The 23,919-nt window shown below is 46.2% G+C and overlaps 2 protein-coding genes across 2 annotated transcripts; one reads left to right on the forward strand and one right to left on the reverse strand.

Annotated features, from left to right (window-relative positions):
• Positions 1-3,419: 3,419 nt before the first annotated feature.
• On the reverse strand, positions 3,420-16,025 carry rnf130 (ring finger protein 130). The gene is made up of 9 exons (XM_085287366.1): positions 15,402-16,025; positions 14,964-15,266; positions 10,279-10,470; positions 7,876-8,126; positions 6,989-7,060; positions 6,212-6,288; positions 5,953-6,049; positions 3,864-4,050; positions 3,420-3,648 (listed from the first exon to the last, which is right to left on the reverse strand). Exons 2-9 carry the CDS (start codon positions 15,235-15,237, stop codon positions 3,536-3,538), a joined length of 1,263 nt encoding a protein of 420 aa, XP_085143492.1. The 5' UTR covers positions 15,238-15,266; positions 15,402-16,025; the 3' UTR covers positions 3,420-3,535.
• Positions 16,026-16,313: 288 nt separating this feature from the next.
• On the forward strand, positions 16,314-22,508 carry LOC146581835 (proteinase-activated receptor 4). Its single transcript, XM_085245796.1, has 3 exons — positions 16,314-16,762; positions 16,888-17,447; positions 21,622-22,508. Exons 2-3 carry the CDS (start codon positions 17,336-17,338, stop codon positions 22,506-22,508), a joined length of 999 nt encoding a protein of 332 aa, XP_085101922.1. The 5' UTR covers positions 16,314-16,762; positions 16,888-17,335.
• The last annotated feature ends 1,411 nt before the right edge of the window (positions 22,509-23,919 follow it).

The raw sequence follows: 23,919 nt of genomic DNA on the forward strand, positions 1-23,919 counted from the left end.
CTCGTTCATTGAGAGCCTGCTAACCTACTGTAGCACAGTATGGTACAGCAGCTGCACTAAGGAGGACAGAGCGAGGCTTCAGAGTGTAGTTAAGACAGCACAAAAGATCATTTCCCTCATCACCTGTTTACGTATTGTGAACGGTGATATAAAAAAGTGCATGATATTTTAGGTGACTGAAACTATCAGGCTTATAGTTCATAGATAAATCTTTCATGGTTGATTGTTCATATGCTTCTACATCCACATTGAAGCCTTTTGATTCTGTGTATCACAGTGCATTATGATTCCTGACAGCTGACTCTATTTCCAGGCTCAGCTGCACAGACTGCCTGCTTTGACTGTTTTTAAAGCAGAATACTTACAATCAGGTTACAGGACACTTTAACATTAACTTGTTTTTCACACTGAACTGGGAAAAGCTTTCCTGCCTATAACTTGAAGGAGCTACAAAACAACATTAAGCTGTTTTCCATGTTTCACTGGAACATGTTAAAGGGTTATATTTGTCTGCAACTACTCTTGCATGTCTTTCTTTGAGTCTGCAGAGGGTGCCAGTGATGTGGAAGACATCATGCCTCGTCCCTATTCCAAAGATGCCACGTCCCAGTGGCCCCCAGGATTACAGGCCCGTGGCACTGACCTGCGAGCACTGTGAGGGTCATGTTTTTTGACTTTTCTAGTGCTTTCAACACCATCAGGCCGACCCTCCTGGGTGATAAGTTAACAGCGATGCAGGTGGATGCTTCTCTGGTGTCCTGGATTGTTGATTACCTAACAGGAAGACCACAATATGTACGTCTCCCACAGTGTGTGTCTGACAAGGTAATCAGCAGCATAGGGGCACCACAGGGGACTGTCCTCTCCCTTCGTCTTCACCCTATACACCACAGACTTCAGCCACTGCACAGAGACCTCCATCTTCAGAAGTTTTCTGATGACTCTGCGGTGGTTGGATGCATCAGCAGGGATGATGAGAAAGAGTACCGGGCTGTGGTCGACTCCTTTGTCACGTGAGCAGAATCATCTGCAGCTCAATCCAGGGGGTCAGTGTTGACATTGTGGAGGACTATAAATACCTTGGAGTACACATTGACAATAAACTGGACTGGGCTACAAACACCATAGCACTTTACAGGAAGGGCCAGAGTTGTCTCTATTTTTTGAGGCGACTGAGGTCCTTCAACATCTGGCAGAAAATGCTCAGGATTTTCTACGAGTCTGTTGTGGCCAGTGCGATCCTCTATGCTGTTGCATGCTGGGGGACCAGGCTGAGGGTCGCAGATGCCAACAGACTCGATAAACTAATCCGTAAGGCCAGCAATGTTGTGGGGATGGAGCTGGACTCCCTCAAGGTGGTGTCGGAGAGGCGGATGTTGTCCAAGATAAAGACAATGTTGGATAACACCTCCCACCCACTCCATGACATGCTGGTCAGTCACAGGAGCACGTTCAGTGAGAGACTGAGATTACCCATAATGCACCACTGAACGACACAGGAAATCATTCCTGCCTGTGGCTCCCTGTACAACTCCTCCACCTAACACACTGTTTAGTGCAACAGCTACACCCTTCTTGCACTTGTTCTTTTTCAGCTATTTATTAATAAGTGACTTTTATGTACATATATGCCTGTATATATGGTGCTATTCTTAGTTAGTGTATTGTCTGTCTTTGTTAATGTTTGTTTATAATGGAGCACTGTAACAAAAAATTATTTCCCCGAAGGATCAATAAAGTATTGATTCTGATTAACATGCGATCACGTCCTTTCATTATGTAGCTGTCTGCGTACATTTTCGTATGTTTTTAGAACTCACCTGTTTAAATTGTAATAAGGCAATATTAGGGGCGTGGCCTTGTTGAGTGACAGGTGGATGGTTAAACTCTGCTAATTTTAGGCCCCAAACCGGACATCTGGACCGTGTTTGTGCTGTTGGAGCATTTTTAACCCTCCGGCTATCCTTTAATGACATTATCTGACCAGTAGCACGGCTCTTTTTATATACACCCCATCTCTGATGCAGATTACTCTTTTTAGCAGGTTCTTCAGGTTGGCTCAGTTGGCCACAAAGAAACAGAAACTTTGCATGTTGAAGACACTTTGATGACATTTAGATGACATTTAATGCTGAGGCAGTACAGACACAGTGAACTAAAAGCGCCACGTCCTTCTTCATCACCACCACCATGAAACAAAGAGACAAAGACAGAGAGACAGTTAGCAGCTGAGCGTCCTGCAGGACTTCAGGTCACTTCAGAGATAATACTGATCGATCAGTCAGGTTACAGATTGTATTATGCTGTTTATATACTGATTATTATTATTGTTAGAATAACAGAATGAGTAATTCAGAAGCTGTTTAATACACATTAACGGAGCAGTCCCTCACTTCAGGACCTCCAGTCTTTACTGTACAGACATGTTAGCAATGATCAGCATTTGTTAGTATTAGTTAGCAGCTCAGCAGCCTGCTTACTGTTGATCAGGATGACTGATGTACCCGTATTAATAGTGACTAAACAGTATGTGCATCACATTATAGTTGAAAAATAATGAAAACCTCCAACTTCTTAGAAGTGTTCGGTGTCCACGTTAGATTTAGTCTGTCACGGTCTACAGCAGGCTAACAGTTTCCCCTCGGCTTCAGCCTCTGTGCTAAACTATGCTAACATCATAGGTTGGATTGAATTAAATTCCTCATCTTTACCCATCTCTGAGACGGGAACGTGAGGTTTCTGAAAATGCTGCGTTGTTCTTTAAATCTGAGGACAGAAGACCCAGAACGGTTTCCTGAGGAACGCCACACCCACTGGGAGGTTTCCTGAAGTGGTGGATCAGTCCTTTAATATAACATCGCTTGATCTACAGACAAACTGGATCATTATTAAATTTTTCTTTAATTATTTTTTTGCTACAGGGAGTTAATAGTTAACACTATTAAAGTCCACATGATTGTTTAGGGTCCAGGTCTAGTGTTCAGGTCCAGATCCGGGTCCAGAATTTCATCTGGCTCTTGTTCTGTCCAGGGACACAGAGGACTACAGATCTCATTCAGCACTTACAAACAAGAAAAAGTTGTGGTCCAGGTCCAGGTCTTTACAGGGTTCAGGAGCCTGTTAATGATGTCACCATCAGTCAGCCAGAGCTATGCCTGAACACAGAGATGTGGGCAGGAAGTCTGGATTCAGGTGCTCTGGTTCAGTTCAGGCTGATTTGTTTGCTTCCACGTCTTCTAGTTTCCCTCTACTAGGAAAAAACAAACAAACACGAGAATCTCTAATTCAAGAGTGGGATCCAGACCAGGATCGAGACCCAGATTCAGACCCGGATGTGTTCAGTTTGTAGAAAATCTGGTAGAATAAATGATGGTTAAAGATCAGATTCAACGCCCCCCCCCCCCGCCCCCCCCGCCCGCACGCCCCTGAAACAGGAAACACTATATGAAGACTTCCTGTGTCCATAAAATGTCCTACATCTCTCAGCAACTGGAATGGTGTTGTTGCTGGAGGGCAGTAACCATGACAACCAGTCTCAGGACTTGTTGTCATCGTAGAGGTCGAGCGAAGCCTGTATATCCGGAAGCTCCATCTCACAGACGACGCTGCGAGGAGACATGGAGTTCCTGCTGAAGAAGCGACCGCCGCCTGGAAGGACAGAAGAACGTCCATCAGAGTTAATTCACTCAGCAGCAGATGCAGACGCATAACTCTTTACTTTTCAGTTTTACTTTGGTTGCTGGATAACGTTGCTCAGTTGCACTGTAAACTTGTTGCTCTACATCCACATGAAGTTGTCTTTTACTTGCCTAGAACATTTATTTGCAGTGACAGTGAATTACAGATGTTGTTGTGTCACTTACTGGTCACGGCGATAGTGATATCGGCAGGTGTTCTGGGCGTGGCCTCAGAATGGGTGGGGCTGAGTGGCTCCAGGCTGATGGATGGCTGGTTGCTGTCACTAAGGGGCGCCCTCTGGTTGCCAGGTGCCTGACTGGCACCGAGGCGATCCACATCCAACACAACGCTGTCCACACAGGGAACACTGGTCTGAGGACAGACAGAGGCAGTCACTCCCAGGTATAATTCAGACACACCTGATGTCTTATAGATGGAAATTTTCTTCTTCAGAAACACTGCGTTGCATCATTGATGCAGCCTGCACTTTTATTTCCAGGGCTTAACAAAGGGAAAAGTTCTGTGTCTAAATACATATTTAAGCAAGAATATTTCCTATAATTGATCAAACTAAAACAGACAAATGCACGAATTCCAGTGTTCTACCATCCATCCATCATCCATCCATCATCTCCTTCTTTACACTTCAGATACTTAACAAGTCTGAGTTATAATTGACAGTGCAAACCAAAGTCTTGCTACGGTTGTACAGGGACTTAGTGGCCTGTAATAACAAGCCGGATACCCCAAATTCCTGAAACAACATCACAGAGTGTAGCAAGAGATGCGGTCAAACGCATTCTCAAAGTCCACAAAACACACATGGGCTGGTTGGAAAAGCTATTGTACACTCTCAAATACCCCTAAAAGGATAAAAAACAAAAAAACAAAACCACGTTGCTCTTCTTCAATCCAAATGTCATTTCGACTCTCCTGACTTCCTGTTGTAGCTGATGAGTGGGATAAATAAACGTGCACATATGCAGTTTGTCCCATTTCAGTTAGAGAAAGGCTTACTGTTTTTTGCAGTTTTATTGGACAAAGCATCACAACTTTGATGCTTTTAAAAGCAATGTGCTTTTTACAATAAAAATATTTACGTTTGCTCATGACACAGCTTTACTGTAAATGCGCACGATATTTGTCAGCCTACAAAGATGAATTTAGAGTTTTTGATGAGACAGTAGGTATTCAGTGAAGTAACGCTGTGTGCAGACAGCAGATTGCTACAGTCTGAATATTGGTTCAACGCAGTGAATCACAAGAACTTAATCGAAGCAAAGCAGGAATGGAAAACTGAACCTTTGCTACCAAAACTGCAGCTTCACATGGAGCAGTCTGGACCAGCTTTATCTTTTCTTAAAAGAACAACAGGTTATTCTCAGAGTTTATCAAAGAGCGTTCGGTGGACTCTGTCATGTTAAAAAGAAGCATTTTAGATCGTGCCTCTTCAGGTGGACTGATGACACTGCAGGAGATCTGGAGCTCCAGCTGAAAAATAAAGCGGACGCTAGCTCTGGACGAGAGCTGCGATGTCTGTGACGCCGCCCACGTGAGGGATAACCAAAGAGCTCAAGACTGTGAGGAGCTGGCAGCAATGCACTCAGTGAAAGGACTGCAGGGAGGAACGTGATCATGCAGGTGTGTTTGTAGAGTCGGAGGCTGGAACGGGACAAACTGGCAGGTGTTCAAAATGTCAAATCTAAAAATCAGCAATGCTGAAGACTGGTGCTGTTTTTATTTTTTTGTCCCAGAGAGGAGAACTGTCCACACGTCAGGAGACATTAACTCTCTTTGGAGAAAAACTTTCTCAGTGATGAAACAGTGACGATCACACATCTGCTATCCTTCACATTTCCACCTCAGACATTGACCTTAATGTTCAAGCCCAGAACTGTCTCCGTGAACAAGACAAAGAGCTCAGAAATGCAGACAAAGTCATTCAACTACAAGCAAAACGTGGATAAAGTTAAAAGTCTTTAACATTTAATAGAAAAATGCACATAAATGCAAACAGTGAGGAAATGTTGGTCTCTTTACCTAACTCACATTTCTGTTACCTCACTGTAAAATCTACCCTATCAGCAGAAAGACATCGAAATAATACCGAGTTCAGCTGCAACCATCCGCAACAGACCCAGTTTCTCACGTTAGCCAAGCTTGGTGTACGGTGAGGGCACGTCAGCCTGGTGTGAACGCTGGTTTGGATTACAACACATCTGGGTGTCTCTGTTTTTGTGTGTCAAACATGCCCATGTGTCAGCGAGGACTCACCGTGATGCCGAGAGCTTTGAGGATGTTCAGTTTGCACATGGGGCAGGTGCAGTGCTCCTTCAGCCAGGGGTCCACGCACGCTTTATGAAAGACGTGTCTGCAAAGACACAGGCGTGTTATCAAAAAACATCACGCTACGTGTTATCAGCACGACATTAGACATAGCAGACAGAACGAGGAAGAGTTCATAAAACACTTTTAATTACAGAGCCAGACTGGTCTGAGACTGGAGAGCCTGCAGCAACAAGGTCAGACTCACTTGCAGGGCAGGATTCGAACCACATCGTTCAGCTGGTACACTTCGATACACACTGCACAGTGGTTTGACTCTGTGTCCTACACACACACACACACACACACACACACACACACAGGAAACAGGTCAGAGCTTTGCTGTGATGTTGTCTCTGCTGGTTCTGATAGTGCAGGGGTGGGGAACTCCAGGCCTCGAGGGCTGTTTCCTGCAGGTTTTAGATGTGTCATTGATCCAACACAGCTGGCTTAAATGACTAAATGACCTCCTCAACATGTGTTGAAGTTCTCCAGAGGCCTGGTAATGAACTAATCATGTGATTCAGGTGTGCTGACCCAGGGTGAGATCTAAAACCTGCAGGACACCCGCTCTCGAGGACTAACGTTCCCTACCTCTGTGATAGTGGCTCGCAGTTAGAAGTCTTTCTGATTTATGTTTCTCCTCTGAACAACATCATTGCTCTTTCATCTGAACGTCAGCGACACGTTAACCAAACGGCTGTGAGGAAACCAGATGTTCACATGCTGCATTCAAAGAACGAGGATGTGAAGGATCCAGACGCTGAGCTCATTGTCTATGAACGAGTGAGGTGGAAACTTCATCGAGCAAAAACCTTTTTCAGACAGTTCTGCTCCATCAGCTCTCTTTCCATGTATTACAGCTCTGCAGAGGCAGTCACTCGCTGCCTGAAAGCTCACGTAAATTTAACCTTCTGGGTTTCGGAACCTCATTCACGGGTCCTACATCACATGTGAAGGAGAAACAGCCAACACATGTGCTCACCTTGTCTCCTTTTTTCACCGTCCTCGTCTTCAGCTTTCCGATGGCTTTCTTCGCTGCATCTCCAAGACGATGCTGACAGAGTGAGAGGACAGAGTGTTAGAGTCACAAACATTTCCAGGATTTGGGTTTTGATTCTTTGTGAAATGTGTTCTGATCAGAGTCACACGACTAAACAAACTTCATCTTTACCAAGTCAGTCAGTGAACCTCTGAGCAAATGTGTTCTTCTGAAGCTACCTGGACTCAGAGTCTGCTCTTCTACAGAAAGACTGACTTTCACTGGCCCTTTGTTCTTCAAAGGGCCAGTGAAAGATGAGGCAGGAAACACCAAAAAAGAAGAACATCTGAGTAACAGCTGTAAATGTGTGTCAAATGAAGAATGCTTTCATGAAGCACACCGTGAAGGAAACTGCTGGTCTCCAAACAAACACGGCTCCGGTTTGGAAACACCAACATGGCAGGCAGGGCCATGTTGGAGGTGGAAAACGAATCAAACTATATGAACAAAAGTCCCAGGAGAACATCGGGGGAGCAGAACATGAGAAGAGGGGCGGTCAGCTGGTACAGAAATACAGTAAAGAAGAAAGTTAACCCTTCAGAGGGCTGATTGATCATCGCAGGAAATACTGATGAGGTGAAGGAAGGATCTCAAAGTGACAACAGGAAGTGTCTGAAGAAGGTTTCTCCAGCTGGACTGAGTGAGATCAGGGCGATCGATTGCTGAAGAGCCCGACAGACTGTTTATCAGACAGTGCTTCTCTCTCTGCTCAGGAGCAGAAATCCTGGAAGCTCAGAGTCTTCACAGGAGGAGGAGGACAACACTCACATCAGCGGATATCACAGACTCTGGTACCTGAATGTAGCATCAGCCCGCGGCTAACGTGTTACCTGGCTGCGGTCGCGAGTGCTCGTGTAGCGGATCTTCTGGATGAAGTGAAAGATGAGCCAAGCTGACGAAATGATCATGAGGATGATGAAGGAGATGGAGACGAAGACCAGCGAGCCTCGGTTGATGTTCTTGGTGGGCCCGCGCTGACCAACAACCACGGAGACCAGAACCGTCATGTTCCGCTCAAGGTGGGCCAGGATCTCTTTACCGTATGCCTCTGTGATCATCACCGCCACGATGTCACCCGTGCCTGCAAACAGAATCAGAAACAGGGTGGCAGCAGGGACGGGGACGCCGTGTTAACAGTCATACAGTAAAGTGTACTGGGTATACTGGCTTTAATGGGTTGACCACACATTACAAGTTTAAAAGTGTTTGCAAAAACAAAAGCATGTGTATCATGAGCGCTTAAACACAGCAGTTACTCTGGTGACGGTCTCTGCTCAGACGCTTCAGATCATTTAAACACGGCGTCGCAGTTCTTCTGTTAAAAACTGCTCGATGTTTGTTAAACCCAGACTCCAGGTCAGATTATCGAATCAGCCCAACATAACACTGTAAACCCTGATCTCAGACCAGCTGAAATCTAAGCTCATACAAAAGACCAGGACGTTCAGAAGGCAGCACGCATCACGCCGATCAGCTCAGTGCACACGTGACCAGCACGGTTGGGTCTAATTTATTTTTACACCACCCAACAATCGAGATAAATAATCTGTTCTTAACATGGAGTACTTCCTGTTTGTGTTTTCTGAAACTCTAATTGGACATCAGCTTTGTAATTTGTTTCTTTGTCTGTTGATCTCTTCATGCTGATGTTTCTCCCCATCATCACCTCGCTCTGTCCCACACACAGAGTGTGAGGTCACAGTGACCTCAGCCTCGAATGACACGTTGATCTATATTTAGACTGAACATCGACTCCACCCCCCGCCCGGCAGTCGTCACTTACCTGAACATCTCTGAGGGACGATGCTGCAGCACAAACCAGTGTCAGACTTTAATGAACAGAAACACTCTGATGTGAGTCCATCCTGCGACCAATAAATCAATATGCTAGGATCAGTGACCCCAGCATGCCATCACATTGTGGCACACGAGCTTGAGCTATGAACTCAAACAGCAGAAATTTTGTTTCGCTGATATCGCTGTAGGCGCCCTGACACCTGGACACCAGCGTCCTTGTTGCCGCCATGGCGTCTTTTTTACACGCAGACATGGCCGCGCTCTGATGAGGGGGCGGAGGGCTACGCCAACACCAACCAGCTCCAGATAAGTGAAGCCATCACTCCAGCACCAAAGCCTGCAGTTCCTCTAATGTCCACCAGGGGGACCACAGTAAGTCGTTAAAGCTTTGCCGCTCTTTGGTCTCTGTAGCCAAAAGTATGGCGATTCTGTACTGAAGTACAAGTACTGATACTGGTGTTACAAAATACTCTGATAAAAGTTGAAGTCAAAGTGAAAGTGTACGAGATCTGTACTCAAATACTTTTACTTTGCCTCTACCCTGGCTCAATAATCATGTCCAGGCTGTGACCAGCTGACCTGCTGCTGCAGCTCTTTGTGGATGTACACAACTGAACAGGATGTAACCCAATGCTTCAGTCCCCACACCAACAGTACACAGTTTATACAAAGTTAGCATGATGGTGGGATTTAATGACTGAATCTAAGCATCATCAGCTTAGCTTCATCTCTGCTAAAACTCATGTAAGCTAACTCTGATCACCACATCCACTGTGTGCCGTCCAACACGGAGCTTTACTGTAAATTCACCAACTAAGCCGTTTGTCATTCACCAAACTGCAGAAAAGTTTCATGCAGCCTCTGACTCACACGTCAGCTCAGTTTGTTTTGCAGGACAAAAGACAGAAATATAACATCCCATCATATAGAGCTGTAAGTGAGCATCCTTCCCTTTAACTCTAAGCTCTCTTCTTCTTCTCCTGTCTTTCTTCCCTGAGTGAAGTTAGCTCTTCCTGTGAAATCTGCAGCTGCAACACATTATGAGTCAAACTGCACACAAACAGTTTGTGTGCTGATGTTTGTTGATGTGATAGAAACATTTAGTTTGAAGGAAGTAGAAGTCAAAAGTTATCTGAAAAATAAATACTCAAGTAAAGCACAGATATGCAGAAGTACAGTGAGGAAGTACAAATACTTTGATACTTCCCTGCTCTGTCTGCAGCTATGCCAGTTTAACAAAGCTAGCTAGCTTTAGCTCATAGCTCTGCACACACGACTAAATGTGGAGGTGCTTCACAAACCAGAGGGTGGAGAATACGTCCATCTTTGCAGTGTGAAGCAAACACTCAGGTAAACGTTTCACCTGTTCAGATGAGTAATATGCTTGTGTGTGTGAACGCTCATCTCTGATTGGCTCGTGCGGTGAGCGATCTGACCTTCGTGTCCCATCTTGACGGTGTACTCTGGGGAGTTGTTGTAGATGAGGACGGCCGTGGCGTTGTACGCAGCTGCCTTCAAGATCTTCTCCTTAAAGGTGCAGTTACCTCTCTGCATCAGCGCCACCCAGTGGACACTGCGGGGCGGGACCAGGAAGTGAGTGTTTGGGTCGCATCCTTGCCGGTCGACCACTGAGAGGAAACCAAAGTCAGTTTAATGAAGTGTAACTAAAACGACTCAAAGGTGAGCTGCTCAACATTCGATCAATAACTCATCTTTAATCGAGTGAATTTTCCCAGATCAAACAACGATGATCAATAAAAACACTGAGACTTCAGATTAATCAATACATAAACAATAATAACAAGAACAAAGCTGGCTGCTGATCCGCGTGTCATCAGTTAAAACACATGAAACCCCAAAACAGGCATGTCGACACATTACGGGTCAATCACTTCAGATGTTCATGTGAAGCTGATCGTTCTCTATAATGAAAACAACAAAAATCAGCCGATCTGTAGGCTCAGACCCACGTGTGGTGCCCCACCCCCGCTGGGTCAACTTCAGACTTTTTGAGGTTTTCCCAAGGTTTTCAGTTATTTTTATTTTCTGGGAGTTGATTACGTGAATCGAATGTCATGAAACTCCTCAAAGGAGTGAATCTGAAAGTCGGCCTGCTGCAGAGGATCATGGGAGTCAGCTGACAGCCCACCTGTGTGAGTCCAGTCCTCGTGGGACAGAGCACGCTATAGGCTGGTTTAAATCAGCTGACCAGACTTTACACACATGGACAGACAAGAAGATGACATTTTGTAGCACTTATAGTACCTCATTGATTTTAACAGAACCAAGGAGATGTGCAGCAGCTGTACCGTGAACTTTGAACTCAGCTCAGGTTTCACTAGCAGGTGCTCCAACATGCTTTTCTCTGTGTTATAGAGCAGGGCGATATGACCAAAAATATTTATCACGATATACATTTGAAAATTTGCGATAACGATATAACTTACAATATAATTGACACGAGACAAAATACTTTACAACTCCTCAACTTTATTAGTGCAAACCCCCCCCCCAAAAAATCAATATATTTTCACTTACACAAGCAGCTTTTTTAAGTGCATTAAAGTTATATAAAAATTTAACAGTGCAAATGCAAATTCCTTGCTGACAGTTTAACCAAAAGGCATTTCCAGTGGAAACCGGCCGACATATCCTCAGCATAACCATGTAGAATATCCACAAAACTTAAAAAGAGGTTATACACACACAATACAGTAATATTATGTTGAAGCACAGTATGTATCACTTCGCCAGGCTCCTGCCTACGATAGCCGTAATGCTCCAACAATCCATCAAGCGGTGCGACAGATTTTCGAGCGCCATGTACATAAAATCATTTCGAGGTCAGTAAACACAACCAGAATTCATACATAAGGCACACGGGATTATAAGGGACACTGTAGATTTTCAGAAAAATCAAAGGATTAATTTTAAGTGTGCCGTATTTTCCAAACACGGTAATAACGACGGCCTGCTAGCATGTGCTACCAAAAATAGTGCTTTGTTGTGTATCTGAGGGATGAAAGCTAAACCAGTTCCACACCACTGAAGTTGCAGCATTTTTACAAACCAGTTCTGCTTCATCCGTTTCATTCAATGATCCGCTTTCACTCTTCTCATTCTGCGTCACCGTCATGTGCGTATGTAAACAAAGGCACTGCGCATGCGCGTTTTACCCATATTCTATCGCGATATTTCATTTTCTTATCGTTGCCCAACATTACACCGGTGTTACCGTGAACGGTATGATATAGCCCAGCCCTACTGTGTTATTGTCTTTATTGTGGAACGGCTGCATTCAGCTGCTGCTGTGGTTTGAGCTGGAAAAACACTGAACTCAGTTATTTTACTTTGTTACACGTCTGATTGGTCACAGTTATAGTGACATGAAGGTCTGTGTGTGTGAGTCTGTGTCTGTGTTGGCGCTCCATCCAGCAGCTGCAGTGTCCTTGGACCATCTGACTGTAATCTGACACTTCGGAGCAGAGACTCTCCGACCTTCAGCAGCCAGAAAACCTCTGCAGTGTCTCACACACACGTGCACATACACACACATGCATGCACACGCACGCACACACACACACACACACAATCCACTTCATCAGCTGCTTCCTAGTGTTCATGGGAGCAGCTGATGGAGTGGATGGTGTGTGTGTGTGTTTTTGTTGACAGTGAATGTTGGTGTGTGTCGCTGAATTTGGCTGATTACTCTGACGGCAAAGAAAACAACAAATCAGCTTCTCTTAAACTCACAACTTTTTCTGAAACAAAGAGATAATCAGAGTAACTTCCAGGATCCTCCATCAGTGGGTTAGGCCACATCCACCTTTTCTCTTTCTCTCCTGAACAGCTTTGATGCGTTGCTCATACCGAGGCTCTGAGCTACCTTTACATTTGGCCTCTTTTCCTGTGTTCAGCTGAATGAGGGTGTTTTTAAATTGCTTCCTGTCAGCGTGGACAAGCAGCACCTGAAAACTCCTCACCTGTCTTCAAGCGCACACAGCCTTCAGAGGAAGCTGTTGTATCTCTGATATCTGCATTTTGGTCGCTACTCACCTGGTGGTGACAGGTGGGGGTAGGGACATACACTGTTGGACTGGGCCATATCATACCATTCACGGTAATACCGATGTAATGTTAGGCAGAAAATGAAATGTTAGCGGAGAATGAGAAGAGCGAAAGTGGATCGTTGAATGAAACAGATGAACCATAATTTGTTTGTAAAAATGCTGCAACTTCCGTGGTGTGGAACAGGTTTAGCTTTCGTCCATCAGATACACAGCAAAGCACTATTTTTGGTAGAGCATGCTAGCGGGCCGTTGTTATTACCGAACTGATTTTATGTACACGGCGCTCAAAAATGTTTTAGTACGACTTTGCTAAGCTACGTAGCCGCACCGCTCGGCTTGTCGGAGCATTACAGCTATCGTAGGCAGGAGCCTCGCGGAGTGATACGTACTGTGCTTCAACATAATATTCCCGTATTGTGTGTGTATAACCTCTTCTTAAGTTTTGTGGATATTCTACATGGTTATGCTGAGGATATGTCGGCCCGTTTCCACTGGAAGTGCCTTTTGGTTAAACTGTCAGCAAGGAATTTGTATTTGCACTGTTACATTTCTATATAACATTTCTATATAAAAACAGCTGCTTGTTTAAGTAAAATACATGGATGGGTTTTTTTGCACTAATAAGGTTGCAGAGTTGTAAAGTATTCTGTCTCGCGTCGATTATATCATCAGTTATATAGTTATCGCAAATTTTCAAATATATATTGCGATAAACATTTTTAGCGATATCGCCCTGCCCTAATACACTGGGAGGTAACTAAACAGCTACACCTTCACACCCAGTTCAGTCTGCACCACCTTAGACCAGTACAGCATCCACATCACACCACATTACTCCTTCTGTCAATCTCCTGTTCCCCTGTAGTGACCGAACTCCTTGAGCCAGGAACCCCTGCCAAACTCAGAGTCTGCCCTCCACCTTTGTGGCTGAGAACCAAGTGCACTTACACTCCCCCTTAAGAAGCTGAACGTTAGCCTTCTTTATCCAAACGTGTGCCTGGGATCATCGTCCTATTGGAACACCCAACTGTGTCCAAGCTTCGACCGAGTAGCTGTTGATGAGAATATTGAGGTGTTCCTCCTGTACCTGAACCACTGACAGCCCAGACCATGAAGCTACCACCACCATGCCTCAGTCGCACAGAGTCCTTACGCTTGAAAGCCTCCAAAATCCAAAATGTGTGCTGTACAATTATTCCACCGTGGAGGCAGAACACCCACATCCAATGAATGGATGAACTTCTGATAACAGCCAGCTACAAAACACGGCTCGTGTTCGATCAGCTGGTCCTCCCATTTGATCAAAGAACCTGATTTAAATTATATTATTAGTCTATAAAAAATAACAGAGAGCTCAGAGATGATCTGGACCTTCAGCCAATCGTCGACTGTTCACTGAAGCCTCATCAGAAATGTCTCAGTGATGGACAGCTGTCAGGAAGACGTTCTTAATGAAGGGAAACGGGAAAATGACGAGAACTGGACTGAAGACCAGAGGAACAGGTCTGCTGGACAGATGGATCCACATCATGGTCAGTGTGTACGAGGAGATCAGGAGGTGTTCCCACTGTCTGCAGCCATCTGTGAGGCACGGTGGAGGTCATGGTTTCAGCTGCAGGTCAGTCAGTGGTGTTGGAGATTTTTGATAAACTCATGAATTATGAAAAGTGCCATGAACAGTATCGGTCATGGATGGGCCTCCCCATAGCCTGGAGCTCAGCATCACTGTAAACTTCACTGAAGCATTGTGGGGTCATCCTGACAGAGGACACAACAAGGCAGAAACATCCAGAGAGCTTTGAATGTCCTTGAAGAACCTCTCCTGAAGATCCTGCTCAGAGAGCTGAAGGATGAAGCTGCTCACACCAAATATTCACTTTCAAACTCGTTACAAAAGTACATGAAGTTTTTGCCTCATTTACTGTGTTTCCATGTATTTTCCTACAAAACATAACCAAATGAGGGCTGACTCTGACCAGAAGTATGTGGAAACGTCCACTCAGCATTCATTTTACTGACACTGCAGGTGACAGGTGTGTGTGCTCAGATACCTCCGTGATGCGGTGCAGGTGCGACGATCACACCCCTGGTGTCGACCTTGGGGGAGTTCTGTCCATACTTCCCGTCATCGCTGCTAATCACATGGATGGCGTTTCCTCGCCCGTCCAGCACCGTCGCATTCACTGTAGCGCTCACAGACTCCTCCACCACCATGTTTGTGTCAGAGCGCCCTGCTGACACAGAGCGAGCCTGCACCGGGACCGGGACCAGGACCAGGACCGGGACCAGGACCAGGACCGGTGGGAGGGGGAGACGGGTCCGCATCCTCACAGCGTCTCCTGGTCACATCCAAACTGTGAGAAAGAGAAACAAAGTTTATGAGCCGGGCAGCAGCAACGGCTGGGGAGCTTCCTCTGCTTTAGGAAACAGGAAGTCCTCAGCACTGTGGATTTGTCATTTATCACCGTGAACGAGACGCGGGCTCTCACCTGTCACTGAGAGTCTGTCCTCCAGATGTTGGTCTCTTTGTTTACATTAATCCTCCGGATGCTGTTTCCCGGTTGGCTCTCCAGAGGATGATGTGTTATTCCTCTTTTGTCCTCCAGATGATCCTTTGTCTCCAGATGTGAGCTCGTGTTCGTTAATCTCTGGGTTCAGGCTGGAAGGTGCAGCTCGGACATCTGGAAGGTCGGAGCATCAGCAGCAGGCCAATATCTGGTGTTTGCATCCCGGAGCCTTGCGCTGGTTGGAGCCCGGATGGTAGCTCGGAGGTCGGGGCAGAATAGCTCGTTTTCAGCGGACTGCAGCCGCCTGCGGTTCCGTTAACAGTGACTGAGCCTCCGCCGTCTGCCGCCAGGTGCAAGCAGACACACCGGCGGGCTCCCGCTCGCCGCGCTCCCCCAGAGGTTCGATGAAATGCTCGTGAGAGGATTTGGCTCGTGCTCGGTGTTTTTTCCGGTTTGTCGCCGGTGAAAGCTGCGCGCTGCGGAGGATCGAGCCCCGTCTCCGTCTCTCCGATCAGCGAGAACTGCGCAGGCGCACACTGAGGGGCCCGGGCTTCATGTTTTGTAGCTGAGATTTGGATCAGCTGTCGCGATAGCTGCAGAGAGGCGGAGCTAATAGTAACAACGACGACGATATCGATCGCTTATTGATCACCGACAGGTTGTGGATGTCAGCTGTAACAGTGCAACGTGAATGAGCAGCAGCAGGCGGTCAGACTGAGCCCCCTGCTGGACACCGTCAGTACATGCAGGTGGGCTCAGTCTGACCGACAGCAGCTCACAGGTGTGTGTGTGGCTTCAGGTAAATCAGACAGGTGGCGCTGCTGGTGCCCTGCTTTGGAGCAGACCTGCTGAAGCGTCATGAGTGTTTGTGATGAGATCAGTCGTCCTGAAATATCTCACTCCTGTATAAACTCTTACCTGTGCATGTAAATGCAGTACATGAGGTTGTTTTAGTGACCTGAGAGCCACTGATTCCTTTCAGAGCAGCTAAAGTCCAGTTTGCTCTTTTGCAGGTGACCTTTGACCCTTCTCAGGTTTTATTTTGTGCAGTGTTGTCGTCTTTTCTTCTTGCTCTGAATTTTTAATTTTCTTCAAGCTCCTGCTTTATGATTCCTTCCAGATGTTCCTGCTGTGCTCTGCAGGGCACACAGAGGCCATCTGAGCCTGAGCTCGTGTGGAGCATCAGACATGAACAACGCCCTAAACTTCTGCATCAGCCACAGACGGGAAGTCTGCTTATCAGCTGCTAACCGCTCGGGAAGATGGAGATAGTTTCTCACTAGTTAGTTTCTGAGGACTGAAGCAGAGCTGCACGTCTGAGTGTGACGTCAGTGTGAGGCCAGGTGAGAGCAGTGCAGGTAAGCCTCATCATGTTTTACAGGTTTTGTTGTTTATTCAGTTTTGTTTTTGATTTTCAGTTTTCAGAGTTTCTTGTTTCAGTTTTTTAATGTATTTTTTCTTTTCGCAGTAAAAGTGGAAAATGCTTCAGAGTAGAAACGCAGCTTGCCCCGCTGAGCTCTGATTGGGTGTGGGTTGTGGAGAGGATGGCGGGGAGGTAGTAGGAAGCAGGTACGTCAGGACTTCTATACTTCTGAGGACATAACAGTTTTTAAAAGTCTACAAACAAAACCAGCTAGCCTGAAGTGAGAAGAGGAAGACACGCACGGGTCCTCACAGAGGCACACATACCAGACACAGACACACACTTGGATTGCATCACCAGGGGAGGGGACAGCACAGCAGCTCTGAGATCAGACAGAACGCCTCAGACCACAGACGGGACTACTGCTGACAGCATTACTACCAATGCTACCAGTACCACTGATACTGGGAGAGAGTACTGTCAGTACTAGTCTGAGGTGAGCTGAAAAACATCTGCTGCAGCTGTGACTCAGTGAAGAAGAAGAAGAAAAACAATGAGGGGGCTCACTGGGACTCTCCTGCTCTTCGTCTGCCTGCTGGCGTTCGTCTGTAGCGTCTCTCCTCTTCTTCCTCACCCCACAGATGAATGTCCTTTTATGGCCATCCATGAGTCTTCTTCTCTTCTTCCCGTGAACGCGTAGGCAGGCTGACAGTTTTTACTGGCAGCTTTCTGAACCTGAGGGCATTTAAACAGAGTGAGGATGCACAGTGTTTACAGAGGGAAGCAGTGCCTCCTCCTCAGGGTCGATCATTTACTGACACTTTAGACAGCAGAGAAAAAACATGTACAAACTTAAAAGTCTGAAAATACTTTGTGTGCATTTGAAGACACTTTTATAAAATTCACATGTTTAATCAAACCTCTCAAATTAAACTGAATTAGAATACTTTATTGATCCCCAGGGGAGGTCATCAGACATGGAGAGACACCTGCTGTGTTTATTAAATGACCTTCAGTTAGGACCGGCTGTATATGTGTGTAATACCAATACCAATCAATGTCTGTGAAGGTTCTCAGTCATCCAGGTCATCGTAGTCAAAGGAGCTTGCAAAGAAAAGCGTCTGGACTTCTTTAAGTTACTTGAAGACGTTTCACCTCTCATCCGAGAAGCTTCTTCAGTTCTAAGGTCAAATGGTGGGGAGTCCCAGATTTAAACCTAGTGGGAGTAACCTCCCACAGAGGGACAAAAGGACCTCCTGATGATCCTCTAATCGCCTGAGCCAAGGTGTGAAACTGGGTGTGGGTCCCAATCAGCCAGAGTTTCGGGTGTGTTCATTGTGAAACCTGGCCCCACCTTATCATGCGAATTCCTGAGGTCAGATGGCCCAGGATGTGAGTGGGCGTTAAGGCGTCTGGGGAGGGAACTCAAAACTGGATTATAGATGGCATAGTTGGTGTCGTAAACCACCGCCTCTGTTCAATCAATGTAAACTTTATTTAAATAATTACTTTTTACAGACACAAGCTGTGCCCCAATTCCGAGGCCACATCCTCCTGAGGACCCAGCCTTCACGGTCTACGTGGGCCGGGTCCTCCGAACATCGAGAGCGCCGAAAGTGAGCGGCTGTGAAATGGGACAGTCTAGGTTTACGGCACCGCTGCCTCGGAGGAGTTTAATAAACTCAGCCGTCTGCTCCTTGCTAGCTAAGATATAACAGGACACTGGAGTAAGGTCTTCTGTGATATCAGTTTTCTGTTTGACGTTTATTCAGCTGTGTGAAAACTATAACTTTAATCTCAGCCAAACCGATTTACTCAGGAACAAATAAAACACTGAAAAAAGTCAAACAACATTTTTAAGTCATCTGAGTGACTTGTATATCATATCATGTTTAACCTGAGTAGCCAAAGACTGCAGGGGTCTGAAAACGATGTGCCCTATGGAGCAGGTGGGTAACAGACGTCTCAGAAAACATCGGAGCACTTTTACAAATATGTGATATCTTGATAAACCGAGCAGATATTTGAAGTTTACACAGCTACATTCTCGCCTGGAAATATGTTAAAAGTTTATTTTGTGACCCAGAAAGAGTAATAAGAGTAATATTAAAACTAAGCTGAAAAACAGGAAAACTGGAATTGGCTGGGCCGCGCTATCAATTCTGGGATACACTGGGCCACGAAGGATACATCCAACAATCATTAATCAATAATCATATTGTAAATGTCTCTGAAGTTACAGGCTTGTCCAAGATCAATTATAGTCTGTCTGAACCTGCATGTGATCATGTGCTGATGCAGAACACGGTTCTATTTTGGTGATGAGTCTCTGGAAACACAGAACACACCTGAACACCTGTTCAACCAATCACATTGACTTTACTCTGACCTGATCTCCAGGTCTCCTTCATCAGCCTGTGGGACAGGAAGCTTTAATGTTCCCATGGATCCAGTTTAAAGTCTTACAGCTCTAATGTGGAAATAAACATTAGAAATAAACAGCAGCACTGAGCGCGCTCAGACACAAAATCATCCATTCAAATCGTGGTTTAACATTAATTACTGTTAGAGTTTTATGGTTTTTATAGATTTCATCTGACAACATCTCTGATTGGTTTGAGTAGCTGGAAGCTGTCCTGAACTTTGTTTGTGGTCACACCCCTCTGGTTTCTCTGTGACGGTGGGTTGTCTGGACTGCTGATCACAAGGCATCAACAACCCCCCCTCACTAGCCCTCTCTGTGCAAACACATCCACTTCCCCTTGACTGAAGCTTTGTGGAAACCTTTATGGAAAATGAATGTGCATGTAAAGTACCAACACAGTTCACTCATAACTTTTTGTGTCTTTGTACACTGTAATAACAAAATCCCACAGCTCACCATTTGGGATGTAAAAGGTTAGCGTTCATCCAAAGTAAAGTGGGTCTTTAACAGACAGGTGAGATACAGAGGTCTGCAGAGAGAAGGAAGTTCCTGCTGAACAGAAACACAGAGCACTCTGTTAGCTGTCCAGTTTTATCTCAAAGGAAGCAGGAAGTGCAGCTAACAGGACACGACAAGCTCTAAAAAGTCTTTTTAAAAGAGGTCTTGGCACTCGGCAGCCATCTTGGAATGAACTTGGGCAGTATGCCACCGTTCAGTGATGATGGTTCTCGCAGGAGCGACATGACCTTTCTGTGTAACATCGTTAAATCTTTGAGCACAAACAGAAAATCTGATACTGGTGCCCAGCCACGCTGGGCGAAGTTGCCGTAGAGAGTCCCAGATATAAACCTAGTGGGAGTATCCCCCCACAGGGGGACAAAAGGACCCCCTGGTGATCCTCTAATCGCCTGAGCCAAGGTGTGAAACTGGGTGTGGGTCCCAATCAGCCAGAGTTTCGGGTGAGTTCATTGTGAAACCTGGCCCCACCTTATCATGCATACCTTCGCATGATAGGTCCAGGGACACAAAGGCCAGACACCACATGGAGCCGTACATGTTGCCGTAAAAGATCGCCATGACAAAGCGGCAGAAGGGCTCGCCGAGCTCCCAGTTGTTCCCCCGGAAGTGGTAGACGATCCGAAATGGCAACGCCATGAGTAGCAGGCAGTCGGCCACCGTCAGATTGATGAGCAGCGTGGTGGACGGCAGCTGTTTGGTCCGGAACACCAGAACCCAGAGAGCCAGCAAGTTGGAGGGCAGACCGACCACAAAGGCGAACAGGTAGAGGATGGGCAGGTACAGGTTGGTGGCTGGAGTCTGGATCCCCTTCAGCTGCTTTTCCTTCAGAGTTGTCCCATTACAGGTAGGCCTGAGCCGGAAGGTCCGCAGACCTGCAGGGACACGACACACATCAGAGCGTAACAGGTCTCCCCTTAACCCGCTAAAACTGATGGGAGTGCGGGCACTCCCATTGGTTTTAGGTCAAACTTTAACCATTTAACCACTGGCTCAATTGCAAAATTCCAACTGTTCCTGAAAGCAGCAACTCTGCGCTTGCATTGCAAGTCGCAACATCCAAATCTTGGCAAATAACACAGAAAACAACAAAAACAAAACAATTTTAAAAAGATGGTAAAAAGAACTCAAGAACCCAGATGACTGATAAAATGTCTACAGCTCCATCACACTCACTCACTCTCTCTTCTCTCAGCCAACCTCTGTCTTTGCAGGGTTGCCTGAGGGTACCGTAATGACTCCAACTTTACTGAAAAAGCGAAGAGTCGCTGCTTTCAGGAACAGCTGGAATTCTTTCAATTGAGTTACAGATATTTAAAAAAAAAAACACCTGTCCGATGGCAGCGACAGGTTAGGCTTTGGAGCAGGAGTGGGGAAGCTTCTCGGATGAGAGGTGAAACATCTTCAAGTAACTTAAAGAAGTCCAGACGCTTTTCTTTGCAAGCTCCTTTGACTACGATGACCTGGATGACTGAGAAGCTTCACAGACAACTGACTCATAGCAGCGACTCCTCGCTTTTTCAGTAAAGTTGGAGTCATTACGGTACCCTCAGGCAACCCTGCAAAGACAGAGGTTGGCTGAGAGAAGAGAGAGTGAGTGAGTGTGATGGAGCTGTAGACATTTTATCAGTCATCTGGGTTCTTGAGTTCTTTTTACCATCTTTTTAAAATTGTTTTGTTTTTGTTGTTTTCTGTGTTATTTGCCAAGATTTGGATGTTGCGACTTGCAATGCAAGCGCAGAGTTGCTGCTTTCAGGAACAGTTGGAATTTTGCAATTGAGCCAGTGGTTAAATGGTTAAAGTTTGACCTAAAACCAATGGGAGTGCCCGCACTCCCATCAGTTTTAGCGGGTTAAGGGGAGACCTGTTACGCTCTGATGTGTGTCGTGTCCCCGCAGGTCTGCGGACCTTCCGGCTCAGGCCTACCTGTAATGGGACAACTCTGAAGGAAAAGCAGCTGAAGGAGATCCAGGCTCCAGCCACCAACCTGTACCTTCCCATCCTCTACCTGTTCGCCTTTGTGGTCGGTCTGCCCTCCAACTTGCTGGCTCTCTGGGTTCTGGTGTTCCGGACCAAACAGCTGCCGTCCACCACGCTGCTCATCAATCTGACGGTGGCCGACTGCCTGCTACTCATGGCGTTGCCATTTCGGATCGTCTACCACTTCCGGGGGAACAACTGGGAGCTCGGCGAGCCCTTCTGCCGCTTTGTCATGGCGATCTTTTACGGCAACATGTACGGCTCCATGTGGTGTCTGGCCTTTGTGTCCCTGGACCGATACATCGCTTTGGTCCACCCATTTCGCGCCAGGACTCTGCGCAGCCAGCAGGTGTCTCTGTGTATGTCACTGGTGGTGCGGACAGTGGTTCTGGTTGCCATGCTGCCACTGCTGCTGTCACGGCAGACCTACGAAGTCAGCACGCTGCAGATCACCACTTGCCACGATGCGCTTCCAGAGGATGAGCATGAGAACTACTTCTTGCCGTATTTCGCCACCCTGTTCGCCACCTGCTTCCTGCTACCCTTAGCCATCGTCCTGTACTGCCACAGCACTGTGTTGGCAACCTTGCTGGCCGGGGGAAAATTCTACGGTCACGCCATCCGGGTGACGGTACTGGTGCTGCTGGTCTTCATCGTGTTTCTGCTGCCGAGCAACATCCTCCTCCTCCTCACCTATGCTGACAGCTCACTGGACGGAGATGGAGAGGACCTCTACATGCCCTACAGTGGGGCAAAAAAGTATTTAGTCAGCCACCGATTGTGCAAGTTCCCCCACTTAAAATGATGACAGAGGTCAGTAATTTGCACCAGAGGTACACTTCAACTGTGAGAGACAGAATGTGAAAAAAAAAAAATCCATGAATCCACATGGTAGGATTTGTAAAGAATTTATTCGTAAATTAGGGTGGAAAATAAGTATTTGGTCACCTCAAACAAGGAAAATCTCTGGCTCTCACAGACCTGTAACGTCTTCTGTAAGAAGCTTTTCTGTCCCCCACTCGTTACCTGTATGAATGGCACCTGTTTGAACTCATCATTTGTATAAAAGACACCTGTCCACAGCCTCAAACAGTCAGACTCCAAACTCCGCCATGGCCAAGACCAAAGAGCTTTCGAAGGACACCAGGAAAAGTATTGTAGACCTGCACCAGACTGGGAAGAGTGAATCTACAATAGGCAAGCAGCTTGGTGTGAAAAAATCAACTGTGGGAGCAATCATCAGAAAATGGAAGACATACAAGACCACTGATAATCTCCCTCGATCTGGGGCTCCACGCAAGATCTCATCCCGTGGGGTCAAAATGATCATGAGAACGGTGAGCAAAGATCCCAGAACCACACGGGGGGACCTGGTGAATGACCTGCAGAGAGCTGGGACCAAAGTAACAAAGGTCACCATCAGTAACACACTACAACGGCAGGGAATCAAATCCCGCAGTGCCAGACGTGTTCTGCTGCTGAAGCCAGTGCATGTCCAGGCCCGTCTGAAGTTTGCCAGAGAGCACATGGATGATACAGCAGAGGATTGGGAGAATGTCATGTGGTCAGATGAAACCACTGGGAGAATTTCAGTGCCCCTCCCGAAAATTTCCATTCTCCCGATTTTCCACCCGGACAACAAAATTGAAAAACCATATTGCAGAATTCATAGCGCGGCCCAGCCAATTCCGGTTTCCAACAATGGTGGCAGCTACTTAGTTTTAATATTACTCTTATTGCTCTTTCTGGGTCGCAAAATAAACTTTTAACATATTTTCAGGCAAGAATGTAACTGTGTAAACTTCAAATATCTGAGCCGATGAGAACAGCAAACTCCCGGCACATCGTTTTCAAACCCCCGCGGTCTTTGGCTATCAGGTTAAACATGATATATAAGTCACTTTGATAACTTAAAAATGTTATTGTTTGGCTTTTTTCAGTTTTTATTTGTTCGTGAGTAAATCAGTTTGGCTGAGATAAGTTATTAGATTAGATTAAATTAAATTTTATTAATCCCTTGGGAGGGTTCCTCCGGGTGTTTTTACACAGCTGAATAAACGTCAAACAGAAAACTGATTAAACAGAAGTGTGAGACGGCCAAAAATTTACGCCAGCGTCTGGTTATATTTTCGATAGCAAGGAGCAGACAGCTGAGTTTGACTCCACCGAGAGAGGTCGTGACGTAATTCTGAAGGCTAGACCGTCGCTCACTTCCG

Source organism: Mchenga conophoros, linkage group LG2, assembly GCF_057382185.1.
Source record: "Mchenga conophoros isolate Kocher_MC1m ecotype Shallow Benthic linkage group LG2, M_conophoros_male_GT1.1, whole genome shotgun sequence".
Lineage (NCBI taxonomy): Eukaryota > Metazoa > Chordata > Actinopteri > Cichliformes > Cichlidae > Mchenga > Mchenga conophoros.

Excerpts from the sequence above, each read along its gene's own strand:
- rnf130 (XM_085287366.1), bottom strand. The coding sequence starts at position 15,237 with ATGCGGACCCGTCTCCCCCTCCCACCGGTCCTGGTCCTGGTCCCGGTC. Across the intron at positions 10,471-14,963 it reads ACCTGCACCGCATCACGGAG|TGGTCGACCGGCAAGGATGC; the intron begins GTATCTGAGCAC and ends GTTTCCTCTCAG. Across the intron at positions 6,050-6,211 it reads GTTCGAATCCTGCCCTGCAA|ACACGTCTTTCATAAAGCGT; the intron begins GTGAGTCTGACC and ends GTGTCTTTGCAG.
- LOC146581835 (XM_085245796.1), top strand. The coding sequence starts at position 17,336 with ATGAGGGGGCTCACTGGGACTCTCCTGCTCTTCGTCTGCCTGCTGGCG. Across the intron at positions 17,448-21,621 it reads ATGTCCTTTTATGGCCATCC|GTCTGCGGACCTTCCGGCTC; the intron begins ATGAGTCTTCTT and ends GTGTCCCCGCAG.